At 52.3% G+C, this 12,656-nt stretch overlaps 2 protein-coding genes across 4 annotated transcripts; one reads left to right on the top strand and one right to left on the bottom strand.

Annotated features, from left to right (window-relative positions):
* The first annotated feature begins 238 nt into the window (after positions 1–238).
* BEST1 (bestrophin 1) lies at positions 239–9,341 on the top strand. Of its 3 annotated transcripts, XM_086383516.1 has the most exons (10): positions 239–423; positions 1,912–2,006; positions 2,484–2,717; positions 3,315–3,469; positions 3,855–3,932; positions 4,422–4,574; positions 4,791–4,871; positions 5,336–5,487; positions 7,356–7,994; positions 8,979–9,341. In XM_086383516.1, exons 1-10 carry the CDS (start codon positions 272–274, stop codon positions 8,995–8,997), a joined length of 1,758 nt encoding a protein of 585 aa, XP_086239642.1. In that variant the 5' UTR covers positions 239–271; the 3' UTR covers positions 8,998–9,341. The 3 variants fall into 3 exon arrangements, with proteins under 3 accessions (XP_086239642.1, XP_086239640.1, XP_086239639.1); XM_086383514.1 differs by lacking the exons at positions 239–423; positions 4,791–4,871 and having other exon boundaries at positions 1,912–2,717; XM_086383513.1 differs by lacking the exons at positions 239–423; positions 4,791–4,871; positions 8,979–9,341 and having other exon boundaries at positions 1,912–2,717; positions 7,356–8,799.
* A 111-nt stretch (positions 9,342–9,452) lies between these two features.
* On the bottom strand, positions 9,453–12,117 carry FTH1 (ferritin heavy chain 1). The gene is made up of 4 exons (XM_086383517.1): positions 11,787–12,117; positions 10,285–10,431; positions 9,870–9,995; positions 9,453–9,773 (listed from the first exon to the last, which is right to left on the bottom strand). The coding sequence occupies exons 1-4, from the start codon at positions 11,898–11,900 to the stop codon at positions 9,615–9,617; spliced, it is 546 nt and encodes a 181-aa protein (XP_086239643.1). The 5' UTR covers positions 11,901–12,117; the 3' UTR covers positions 9,453–9,614.
* Between the last annotated feature and the right edge of the window lie 539 nt (positions 12,118–12,656).

Raw genomic sequence — 12,656 nt, 5'->3', positions numbered from 1 at the left:
CTACCTTTGTAGCACAATTAAAGGGCACAGACTTCTGTGTGCCCTCCATGCCAAGGCTAAGGACATCGCCTGAGCTCAATTCCCTAGCTTCTTGGAGGGTATCTTCCAGGGTCCAGATGAGAAAACTGAGGCCCAGAGCATGGAAGGGTCACTCATGAGTCCTGGACAGACTCTGAAGAGGTCCCTGCTACCTCCTGCCCACCCCCACCAGTATCCCGCTCTGTCTGTCCAGCAGGACCCAAGCCCACCTCCTGCAGCCCAGTGCCTGGCCATGACCGTCACCTACTCGAGCCAAGTGGCCAATGCCCGTTTAGGCTCCTTCTCCCGCTTGCTGCTGTGCTGGCGAGGCAGCATCTACAAACTGCTCTATGGCGAGTTTCTCATCTTTCTGCTCTGCTACTACATCATCCGCTTCATTTACAGGTTCGGGGGAACAGGGGGGACACCTCCAAGGCTTGGAGCTCCGAGGACCTCAGCGATCTAGGAGGCCAATGCACAGAGACCTATAAGGCTGTGCTAAGCTTGTGGAAAAGCCCTAGGGCCAGGGGCTGGGGACCTGGGGGCTGGGGAGAAGAAAGGAGACAGCCTGGGAGGGAAACGCAGTACAGGTCAGAGCATCTCAGAAACCCTTTCCTCCATCCCAGGGAGGGCCCTTATCTGGTCCCATCCAGTTAGCCGGTTTTCCTGAATCCCACATGGTTTCTCTCACAGGCCCAGACCATGCTCTTTTTTTTCCCCAATACAAACATTTATTTAAGCAATATAGCAATATATTCTGTGGTCAATAAAACTACAAAATATATAATAGCATTTTTAATGAGAAAAGCATTAATGATGACAATGAATTGAAAAATACCAAATACATAAATTTCTTGAGTTCATAAGGATAATACTAATAACAGAGCACATTTGTTTTCTTTGGTTGTTACTGCTGCTGCTAAGTCACTTCAGTCATGTCCAACTCTGTGTGACCCCATAGACGGCAGCCACCAGGCTCCCCCATCCCTGGGATTCTCCAGGCAAGAACACTGGAGTGGGTTGCCATTTCCTTCTCCAATGCAGGAAAGTGAAAAGTGAAAGTGAAGTCGCTCAGTCGTGTCCTACTCTTCTCGACCCCATGGACTGCAGCCTACCAGGCTCCTCCATCCATGGGATTTTCCAGGCAAGAGTACTGGAGTGGGGTGCCATTACTAGGGCACCAATATACTTTAGAAAATTAGGCTTTATTTTTTAGAGCAGTTTTACAGTAGTAGCAAGACTGAGCAGAAGGTACAGAGAATTCGCATGTACCCCACCCCCTCCTGCCACACACACAGCCTTCCCCACTATCAACATCCTACCAGAGAGTGGGATGTCTGTGATAATAGATGAACCCACACTGACACCTCATTATCACCCAAAGTCCATAGTTTACGTTAGGGTTCCTCCTTGGTGATGTACACTCTATGGGTTTGGACAAATGTGTAATGACTTGCATCCACCATTACAGTGTCGTACAGACCAGGAATCGAACCTGGGCCCCTGTATTGGGAGTGGAAGTCTTAGCCACTGGACCACCAGGGAAGTCCCTCAACCTGCTTTCAAACAACTGTCTTTTGGATCCTTTAAAAGGGTCGGCAGTGCCTAAAACTGACTCCTTCAGCAGGACCTACCTTCCTTGACCTCAGAGAAAACCTCCTGAGGGTTTCTCCTCCAGGGATGGAGCAGAGGCCCCTTTGGGGTTTGGGGGCTTTGGGAGAAAGAAGAGGGACCCAGCTCAGGCCAGAGGAGGGGCCCCAGGCAGGCCAATGAGAGACAGGGAGGAAATGAGGCTATCACTGTCTTATCCTGGGACTGGCCAGACCTGGGACGGGTCTCAGCCATCTCCTCCTAGTGTCTACACATCTTTACCCCAACCCCTCCCTCCCCCAGGATGGCCCTCACAGATGAACAGCAGGTGATTTTTGAGAAGCTGACTCTGTATTGCGACAGCTACATCCAGCTCATCCCCATCTCCTTCGTGCTGGGTGAGCTCCCCTTTCCGCGCGTGGGGGTCCCGGTGGCTTCTCCAGGCTCCAGACAGGCAGATCACGAGGAGCTCCTGGGAAGGCCAGTTGCACGTCAGTGCCTCTCGGTGGTTCAGGGGAATGGAAAGCCTGCAGCCAGAGGGACTGACGTTAGGCATTAGGAAGGATGTCCGGCTAAGAGCACATGAGATCCCACTTTCTGAGGGCAGTGCTGACGTTATAGTAGTCTCTGGAGCCTTATGCAGGAGGGGAGGGATCTGGCGGATTTCCGGGAAAGCCAGTGGGGCCACAGAGAGAACTCCTGGCTCTCGTGCCTTCACACAAGGCTCTGATGGTCTCTCCTTCCCGAGCACCTTCCAGCAGGGTTGGGGCTGGGTTCAGCCAATTAGAAGGATGGAGAAACCGAGGCATCGCCCTCGCTGGGCTCCGGCCGCAGCGTGGGCCTTCGCCCCTCGCCCCCCACACCTCTCTGCCCAGGCTTCTACGTGACGCTAGTCGTGACCCGCTGGTGGAACCAGTATGAGAACCTGCCTTGGCCCGACCGCCTCATGAACCTGGTGTCGTCCTTCGTTGAGGGCAAGGACGAGCAAGGCCGGATGCTGCGGCGCACGCTCATGCGCTATGCCAACCTAGGCAACGTGCTCATCCTGCGCAGCGTCAGCGCTGCGGTCTACAAACGCTTTCCCAGCCCACAGCACCTGGTGAAAGCAGGTGGGCGGGGCCAGAGGGTGATAAGGGCGGAGCCGCAGCTGAAGATGGGTGGAGTCAGAGGTCCCTGGGCTGAGGATTGGGTGGGACCAGAGGTGGGGTGGGGTCGAGATCTGGTAGGCGGGGACCTGAATTGGGCGGGGCGGAGTAAGGGGTCTGAAAGTGGGTAGAGGCCAGGAACCAACTCGCAGAGGACAGGGGTTTGAGACAGGGCTAAGGACTCATGGAGGGATGAAGCTTCGAAGAGTGAGGGTTGAGGCCCCCAGCGGGGCTTCGGGAACTAGTGAGGACCCGGAGTCTACCTCCGTCTGCTCTTTCGCTTCCTGGTGTCCGGTTTCCATCCTGTATGTCACCAACCTCTGTCTCTGGCTTGTCTGGCCAGATCCTGGTTAATAAGACAGATCCCTCTCACGTCTTCAGCCCAGAGTATCACAGAGTAGAAATTCAGTGATTATTTGTTGAGAGAAGGAGGATGGCAAAGAAGCTCTGAGGTCCCTGTGGGCTCAGCAGGGACTTGGTCTTGAACTCTGGACCCCAGGGCCTGGCCAGCCACCCCTTCTGCAGCTTCTCCTACCCACTGTCTTCTCCACTCTCCTGCAGGCTTCATGACTCCCTCGGAACACAAGCACTTACAAAAACTGAGCTTACCACACAACTCGTTCTGGATGCCCTGGGTGTGGTTTGCCAACTTGTCAACAAAGGCATGGATTGGAGGTCGAATTCGGGACCCTATCCTGCTCCAGAGCCTGCTCAACGTGAGCCCATTACATTGATGGGGCTAATGCAGAGCAGGCAGGGTCCTACCCCATGAGGAACAGGTTTCCTACAAAGAGAAGGCTTGAGCCCCTGAGGGTCTTCCCAGAGCCTGCCTTGGGACTGTAAGATCTCTTCCAACAGGATTCCATAGCCCAAGGTGGCTGCTTTTCAATTTCCCCTCCCATCCTCTCTCTAAAGTGGACTCCAAGATCCTGGTTCCTTTTTGATAGTTGAGGAGGCTGAGGCACAGAGAGGTTAAGTGCGCTGCCCATGACCATACAGCCAGGGTCGAGCTCCAGACCCTGGTATTTGGGGATGAGCTGGGGGCTGAGCCTGGAGAGCAGGTGGTGGTCAAGTCTCCAACCCTTCTTCCTGCTCCCCTAGGAAATGAACACCTTGCGTACTCAGTGTGGACAGCTGTATGCCTACGACTGGATCAGTATCCCACTGGTGTACACTCAGGTGAGGACTGGACTGGCGAAGCTGTCCCTTTGGGAGATTGAGAAGACCCAGGGAGCAGCCTGTGATGGGAAGGGCTCACTTAGAGACTGAAGAAGAGGCTTCCTTTGGGAGTCACGCCTGGACTCTGCAGGGTCTTTTTAGTGCCAAGTTCAGAGCTCGGGCCCCTGCCTGGTCCAGGCAGTGGAGGCAATGTGATTACCCCCATTTGATTTAATTTTTTTTTTTTTTAATCTTTGACTGTGCTGCAAGGACTATGGGATATTAGTTCCCTGTCCTGGAATGAACCCAGCCCCTCAGCAATAAGACCGTGGAGTCCTAACCACTGGACTGCCAGGGAATCCCCTCCCCATTTTAAAGACAAGATCACGGAGACCCAAAGTCACACGAATGTCCAATTCAGGGCAAGGCCTGTCCTCCCAGCCTAGGAAGTGGCCTGATCCCACAGTCCCCACCCAGCCCATAGCTGCCGCTCCCTCCCTTCCCTCCCAGGTGGTGACCGTGGCAGTATACAGCTTCTTCCTGGCTTGCCTGATTGGGCGGCAGTTTCTGAACCCAGCCAAGGCCTACCCCGGCCATGAGATGGACCTCGTTGTACCCCTCTTCACGTTCCTGCAGTTCTTCTTCTATGCCGGCTGGTTGAAGGTGAGCCTCCCTGGGAAAAGGCTGGCTGTGGCCCAAGGGTCATGGCCAACCAGGAGAGGAGGGTCCCTACATTGTGGCTTTGGAGACAGTAGTCAGGCAGGAAGGACATCATTGAGGGGACGGAGGGGTGGAAATGGCAGGAGCCCGGGTTTAGGGTGGGAGCAAGGCAGCAGGGGGTTCCACCTGAGGATTTCCGGAACCTCATTTACCCTTGAGGTGGCAGAGCAGCTCATCAACCCATTTGGAGAGGATGACGATGACTTTGAGACCAACTGGATTGTCGACAGGAGCTTGCAGGTATGAGGGGAGGAAGAGAATCTGTCCCCTGGACCCAGGGAGGGGGCCCTACAGTTCTGTGAATTGCCCTCCAACCATTCACTCCCAGGATTCTCAGTCTAACTTCTGAAGCTATGGGTAGCATAAGTCTCTTCATTTCAGAAGAAGGGCATCTGAGGCCCAAAGAGAGAGAAGTGACCCCTCCAAACTATTATTTGCTCATTTGTGTCCGACTCTGCAACCCCAAGGACTGTAGGCCGCCAGGCTCCTCTGTCCATGGAATTCTCCAGGCAAGAATACTAAAGTGGATTGCTATTCCCTTCTCCAGGGGATCTTCCCAACCCAGGGATCAAACCTGGGTTTCCCACATTGCAGGCAGATTCTTTACCATCTGAGCCACCAGTGACCTCTCCAAGTCACCTGGCAAATTCATGGTCAGTTAGGGCTTACCTTTCTGTTGGACTTCTTCTGTCCCTCATGACCAGGTGTCCCTATTGGCTGTAGACGAGATGCACCAGGACTTGCCACCGATGGAGAGAGATATGTACTGGAATGAGCCAGAACCACATCCTCCCTACACAGCCGCTTCTGCCCAGTCTCGTCGACCCTCCTTTTTTGGCTCCACCTTCAACATCAGGTGGGAAGTGCCAGGGAGCCACTTCAGTGGGTATAAAACTCCAAATGCAAGTGTCTGCTTAATTAAGAACTTAGAGCTAGTTAATACATGTGCATGCTCAGTTGCTCAGTCAAGCCTGACTCTTTGTGACCCCATGGACTGTAGCCCACCAGGCTCCTCTGTCCGTGGCATTTTCCAGGCAAGAATACTGGAGTGGATTGCCATTTCCTCCTCCAGGGGATCTTCCAGACCCAGGAATTGAACCCATGTCTCCTGCATTGGCTCTTTACCACTGAGCCACCAGGGAAGCCAGTTAATGCCTATTGGGTGTCTTACAAAGTGCTGGGCATTGTACCATGCTCTTTATATATATATATATATATGTAAGCTATTCTGTTGTTGTTCCACTAACCTTGGTTTGTTATCTCTAGTTTTTAGATGATTAAGTCCAGGTTCAGAGCGTTTAAATCAGTTGCCCAACCCAAGGTCACATAGCTAGCAAGCAGCACAGGTGAGCCAGGTACGTCTGGTTCCAGCTCCATACCCTAACACTTATCTTGTGCTGTGTAAGGACTCTTAAAGCTATAAGGGCCCTTAGGTACTTCCAGTCAAACCCCTCTGTGTCCAGAGTTGGAAACTGAGGCTGAGAGAGAGAAGGGACTTACTGAAGGGCAGTCAGTGGTTAGTGATGCAGCTATGTCAGGGCCTGGTTCCGGACTCTGGCTTAGAACTCTTGTTTTCTAATAAGCTGGGGTGGAATGAAGAGTGGGAGTGGGGTTCCCTGGGCAAGGGAGCAAGCAGGAGGTTGGGTCAATCACAGGCACCTTCTGAGTAGACTTCTTGCTACAGAATATAGGCCTCATGTCATCCACAGCAGCCACACTTCGTCCTGCATGGGTCCTGTTTCCCTGATTTGGTTAGAATCTATCTAGAGTTGTACCTGGGCCAGTGGGCCAAGGGGCTGCCCCCAGATAGCTGTCTCCCCAGGATGACAGTGTGTGGGTGTGTGTGGCGGGGGGTACTTTGGAGAGTGTTCGCTGCATCTCAGGGTCCATCCCATCAAGGTTTTCTGCCGCAGGATTAAAAGCACTGTTCTTTTTCTAAGAACCAAATATCCTATTAAGCTGTCAGTAGAATTAGCTAGAGTCCAGTTTGTGTAAGGAAGGTTTGGATAAGTGATCAAATGATTAAGGATGGAGGCTTGCTTAGGTCAGAAACGTTGCTGGAGGTCGCCTCTGAGTTCTCCATGGACTGTGCTCCAGCAGCTGGGGAAGGTAGATAACAGACTAATAACACATAGACTTGCCTACAAGAAGCACAGTTTAGTGAGGGAGCTCAAATCTGGGGCCCAGTCTCTGATACAAGGTATAAAGTACTGGATGCCTGGGTAAGGGACAGAGGATAGAACAGAGATCACCTTTGGCCACCTGAGAGGTGGCCTCCAGCTGGACTAGGACCTGGACCCTGAAGCATGGGGAGAATCTGGACATGGGCCAGGGCAGCCACATTCTGGGGTAGGTAGGTTTTCCCTTGCAGAGTAAAGGCTTTAGGTTCCCAGGAAGTCAGGTTTTTCCCCATACCTGGGGACTGCCAGTTGATTGCCTGGAATGATGGGTTTTAAAAGGAAAATGTGAGTGCTGAAGAGGAAGTCCTTAAATACCTGGCTGGGAAGTTTGGACATTAACAGGGACAAGAGGTGAGCTCAGCCAGGAGGGATTAATTGAGAGGCACAGGATGGATCAGCAGAGAGGTGAGTCTAAGGTGAGGTGAGGAAGACTGTGTTCTGGGCCTGGGGCCAGAGGGAGGGAGATGGGAGAGTAAAGGAGAAGTCACATCAGGCTTCAGGCCATTAACCCTCCACTAAATCCGAGTCTTCTGTTTGTTTCTAGTCTGGATAAGGAAGACATGGAGTTTCAGCCAGATCTAGAGGAGCAAGAGGGTGCTCACTCTGGCATCATTGGCCGCTTCCTAGGGCTGCAATCCCTCGACCGCCAGTCCCCTAGGACAAACTCAAAGACCAAACTACTGTGGCCCAAGAAAGAAGTCCTTTCACATGAGAACCAGCCCAAGAACCTTGGAGGGGCCGGACAGAACACTAGTGACCAGGAAGACAGCAAGGCCTGGAAGGGGGAAGATGTTTTCAAGTCTGCGGTGCTCTACGGAAGGTCAGGCTACCACAGTGCCCCACAGACACCCCTCAGCCACACCCCTATGGTCTTTCCACCTGGACAGTCAGCACCCTCAAGTCTTCGCAGAATCTCGGGCATAGATGACCCTGTCAAAGATCAAAGCCTTCAGCCTGCAACCCCCAGGTCCAAGAAGAGTTTTGAATTGCTCCCAGAGAATGCTGGGGCCTCAACAGAGCACCCAGAAGTTATTCACATGAGAAGGAAAACTGTCGAGTTTAACCTGATGGACATGTCAGAGGCCCCTGAACATCTCAGAGAACCGCACTTGGGACAATCGACAAGCAACATACACACTATACTCAAAGATCACGGAGATCCTTACTGGGACTTGGAAAACAGGTCTGTCCTCTACTCAAACCAGGGTCACTGACCCCTCAGCTCCCCAGGGGTGATCCTCACCAGCTTCCCTTGCTCTGAATCCCACCTTTCGTTCACAATTCTCTTGTGGTTCTGTGGTGGCCGGGGCATGCCGCACTGGCTTGGGATACACACCTGGCTGCCACAGCAGACCCATGGAAAAGTGTTGGGCGACTTTTGCTTTTTACCCGAGAGGCTGGCATCACCAGGACTTCTCTGGGGCCCAGGTATAGGAAGGTGAGGCGGTACTGACAGGAATGATGTCAAAGGGCCATGAGGCCAGGTTTAAGACGGGCAGATGTTACCAGTGGACCCAGCTCACTTTAAGCAGGGGTGGCAAACACATGGGGCAGAATTCAGGACTCTAAGCTGTAGCCCAAGAACTCAACTTACTGCCCAGGCTTAGCTGGGAAGTCACATACGAGCTCTGCCCCCTAACCGTTAACAGGGGTCCTAAAGTACTTTTGAGTATACCGTCCACAACCCTGAGAAATGGCAGATAAGGTGGGGGAATCCAGATCCATTGGGGCATCTTATGCTTTGGGGACCTCACTGAAGACTTCTAAACTTAAATGAGCTCTTCCTGTTTTGAGGTCAACCTAAAGCTGTTGCAATACCACCAGAGGTTTCCTTTTATTCCAGATTTCCTGGACATCCACTCACCCAGTTAGATCCATACTACCCCACCCCCAATCACCATGTGAGAGGAGGTATAACTTCCCATTTCTGGATTCTCAAAGCAGTTCTTCTGTGGTCATAATACATAGCTTTGAAAACATTTAACAAATCACTGTGGCTGGTTGAGAGGATAATATAGCTGGCTAGCAAGGACTCTGCCGTCTTCCAACACTATTCACTGGTAGATATTTAAGATGTCTTAATTTTTGCCCTCCTACTGCAGCTACTATCATACTGAAATGAAGGTATCTTTCTATACTCATGTAAACTTTCTCAAATTCTCACTAGGGATGAAGCACATTCCTAGCCTGCTTCCTCCAAAGGGGATGCTCCACCGGCCTGGTCCTACCTGCGTGTACACCAGCAGGACACTGATCCAGTCATAGGCATATAGCTGTCCACACCGAAGAGTATGTTTCTATGACAGCCTGAAATAAATGGTTAGCTTCATGGATAACAAAAATCAGTAGTTGCAATTCTACTTGAAGCCTTAAAATGCTTTTTGTACATATAAATTGTGAAAGCTAGAGCTGCTGGAAACACAGAATACCTAATTCAGAATCAGGAGTCCTTAAGTTCTGTGAATTGAATACACTCAAGCCTTGATACCCTTCCCAAACTAAGGAATTTAATAAATAAACACAAATCCTCCTCGGTGTTCCATTTTGATTAGCATGACTGAACCATGGTGGCACTTACACGTTCAATCAAGATGACCTAGATACTTTTCCAGCCCATCCCAAAAACTCAAGAGACAACAACTGGGTACCAAATTACTTTATTTGAAGGAATGGTACTAAAGAAAGAACTTAAGTAGATGTTTTGTTACAACTTATAGAAAAGATGAAGGTAACCCAAACATGCATGCACTGCCTTGGTGACCAGGGAAGTCACCCCTGTGGCTGTGAGAAACCAGCCTGAGGCTTAGCTCTCACTGTGTCCCAGGGTGTGCTTGTCAAAGAGGTACTCTGCCATGCCAGATCCAGGGGCCCCCATCTTGCGCAGGTTGGTTATGTGGTCACCCAATTCTTTGATGGCTTCCACCTGCTCATTCAGGTAATGAGTCTCAATGAAATCACACAGCTGAAAAAGAGAACGGGCAAGAAAGTTATTGGTAAGCCTCCCCAGCCCCTCAGGCAACTGTCTCCTCCATTTACTCCCAGGTGTCAGTGTACTCACATGGGGATCATTTTTTTCAGTGGCCAGTTTGTGCAGTTCCAGTAGTGACTGATTCACACTTCTCTCCAAGCACAGCGCACATTCCATTGCAGTCAGTCCATTCTCCCAGTCATCACGGTCTGGTTTCTGAACGAGAGGAGCTTAGGTCAGTGTACCTGCAACCTCTACATAAAAACGCCAAACCAGCAAGCATCTAGTGTGTAACAAACAACTGCGACTGGCAAAAGGAAGCGCGCCAAGGTCCCCCTGACAACGGTTTCCAATTTAATATCCTGGCCCACTTTAGCTTAAATGGTAAGCTTGAAAAAGCACAAAAGACTAAAGCCCAATGTCTCATCTAACGATGACAACTGCTGGCATCAGGGATTTCTGATACTCGAGGATTGCTAAGACAACCCAAGGATCTTTCGTTTACCTTGATATCCTGAAGGAAGATTCGGCCGCCTCGCTGGTTCTGCAGCTTCATCAGTCTCTCAGCATGTTCCCTCTCCTCATGAGATTGGTGAAGAAAGTATTTGGCAAAGTTCTTCAAAGCCACATCATCACGGTCAAAATAGTACGACTGAAAGTAGAACATGAACATGTTAGACCCAAAAGAAGGCAGTCTGCTAGCTGGTTTCTCAAAACCCAGCAAGGCTCTGAGCCTAAGGAGACTGGAGTAGGGTGTGTTCCTGGATTGAACAATAACTCATTTTTACTCTGAAACACAAAAATGAAACTTGGTCCTTGAAACTGAAGTTTGCTTCCTGTAGAATAGCATGGGAACTGTCTCTACCACGGAACTCTTATTAAACATTTCTGTTAGTGCAAAGTACCCTGCACTACTAGTGCCTTCTCTGAACAATCCTTGTTCAAACTTGAGCTATCAGCTTACAGCAGGCTGATGGATTTCTAAAATTATCCCACGTAGGCAAAGTAACAGTTACCAGAAACGCTGCTGCACACTTAATGCTAAATATATTGCCAGTAGAATAGAAAAATTTGATTCCGTTTTACATCCTTGCTGTATTCAGGTGTTCCTAAAATGGAATGACAGTCACAGAGATCCAGGCCTGTTCCAAACCCACTTACAACATATCTATTCCTGGATGATTTGCACAACGCTGGCGGTTAAGACAATTCTAACTAAAACTCTTATCACATCGCCTAAAACAAGGATTTTGGAAAACTGATTTCACGCATTAATGCATGGGAAAATATCTGGCCCCGTAACTGTTGGTAGGTGGACTTTATCCAAGAACTGAGGGTTCAACTACGCCACAACCCTTACACACAAAAAAGATAAATTAACTAGCCGGGCGCAAGGACGGGTGACTTAGAAAGCGCCAGTGTCGGCAGAAGGGGAGATTTCTAGATATGCTTCCATTTAAGTGGGACTTAAGAGATAAGCAGAGCAGAGAGGTGCGGCCGGTTCTTCTGCCCAAGAGATAAACCACTTCGCGCCAGCCCCCAGAGCTGGCTGGACACCATTACCCAGAAGGCCCCGCCGCACTCAGGAGGGTGGGAGCTTAACCTCCTAACGCCACCCCCCCCATCACGTGATCGGGGGCACAAGAAGGGATGGAAATGCTCAAGTCCACCCTCCAAACTGCAGGATCGTACTGGTGGCCAGCGTAGCAACCCCGTAAGGAAACTCAGCTCCCTTTAAACAAAAAATGGTGCGCAGAACCGGCCCTGGCCTATGAGGGAGCACTCCCAGGAGACAACTGCTCAGAATTTCTGCGCATAAGTCCTCGGGGATTTGGAGCAACCTCCATTTTCCAGGAAGGGCGCAAGGAGGCGGGAGGCTGGAGGTGGGAAGCTGGCGGGAAGCTAGCTGGAGACGGGAGGGCCCGCCGGGAGCCACACCCCCACCCCCACCCCGCCCCGCCACCCGGGGATGCCGCGCCCGCCTCCCGCCGGCCAGCCCGCGCTCACCATGGACAGGTAGACATAGGAGGCGTAGAGCTCCAGGTTGATCTGGCGGTTGATGGCGGCCTCCGAGTCCTGGTGGTAGTTCTGGCGCACCTGCGAGGGGGATGCGGTCGTCATGGTGGGCGGCTGAAAACGGGCGGTGGTGGTGGTGGTGGCGGCGACGGCCGAGCGGCACTGGAGCGGTGGCGGGGACCTTGGGCCGGTCGGAGGGCGCTGTCAAGTGGTGACGAGGGCTGGCTCTGAGTGGCCGGCCGGGGTAGGCGGGGACGAGCAGCCGGGTTCCGTTCAAGCACTGTTGAAGCAGGAAACCGCGGCGACTCTCCGCTAAGACTGTGGCGCAGGTGGCCGTCGCCCGCCTCTTATAGCCGGAGCGGGCGTCAGCCCCGCCGCGGCCAATCACGCTGCCCGCCCGCCGAGCCCCGCCCCTTCCGGTGCAAGCGCGGCTCAGACCAGCTGGGATGTTGGGCTGGGGGAGGGGAGGGACGGAGGCGGGGGTGGTGGTGGGGCCTGGGGGCCCTGAAGGCCTCCGTTTGTTGTTTGCGGCGTTAGGCGTGTTCCAAGGGGTTGGAGGAGACCTAATTGGGGCGGGGGGCAGGAAGCCCAGCCCGGAGCCCTGACCCCGATGGCGTCCTGGGGTCTAGGAAACGACGGGAAACTGCCCCTGATCCCAGGGGCGTCGGGGCGAATCCGAGGTCCCAAAGGGCTCCCCGAGACTCTTGGCCAAGGGCACCTGAAAGTTCCGAGCCCCAGAGCCACAGTTGCCACCCCCACAGCCCGAGGTGGTTACCTTTTAATGCAAATAGGGAACCTTGGGGGTGAACGTGGGCCCGGGAGGCCGAGTGAGTGGGGCTGGGAAAGGGGCTCGCTTTCTCT

The sequence above is a fragment of the Bos grunniens genome, chromosome 29 (genome assembly GCF_055505025.1).
Source record: "Bos grunniens cultivar Pamir isolate PY7600 chromosome 29, Bosgru_T2T1.0, whole genome shotgun sequence".
Taxonomy (NCBI): Eukaryota; Metazoa; Chordata; class Mammalia; order Artiodactyla; family Bovidae; genus Bos; species Bos grunniens.
Note: the sequence above shows the minus strand (reverse complement) of the source record. Positions and strands in the feature narration are given on the sequence as shown.

Excerpts from the sequence above, each read along its gene's own strand:
- BEST1 (XM_086383516.1), top strand. The coding sequence starts at position 272 with ATGACCGTCACCTACTCGAGCCAAGTGGCCAATGCCCGTTTAGGCTCC. Across the intron at positions 3,470-3,854 it reads TGCTCCAGAGCCTGCTCAAC|GAAATGAACACCTTGCGTAC; the intron begins GTGAGCCCATTA and ends CTGCTCCCCTAG. Across the intron at positions 3,933-4,421 it reads TCCCACTGGTGTACACTCAG|GTGGTGACCGTGGCAGTATA; the intron begins GTGAGGACTGGA and ends CTTCCCTCCCAG.
- FTH1 (XM_086383517.1), bottom strand. The coding sequence starts at position 11,900 with ATGACGACCGCATCCCCCTCGCAGGTGCGCCAGAACTACCACCAGGAC. Across the intron at positions 10,432-11,786 it reads CCTATGTCTACCTGTCCATG|TCGTACTATTTTGACCGTGA; the intron begins GTGAGCGCGGGC and ends TTCTACTTTCAG. Across the intron at positions 9,996-10,284 it reads TCTTCCTTCAGGATATCAAG|AAACCAGACCGTGATGACTG; the intron begins GTAAACGAAAGA and ends CCTCTCGTTCAG.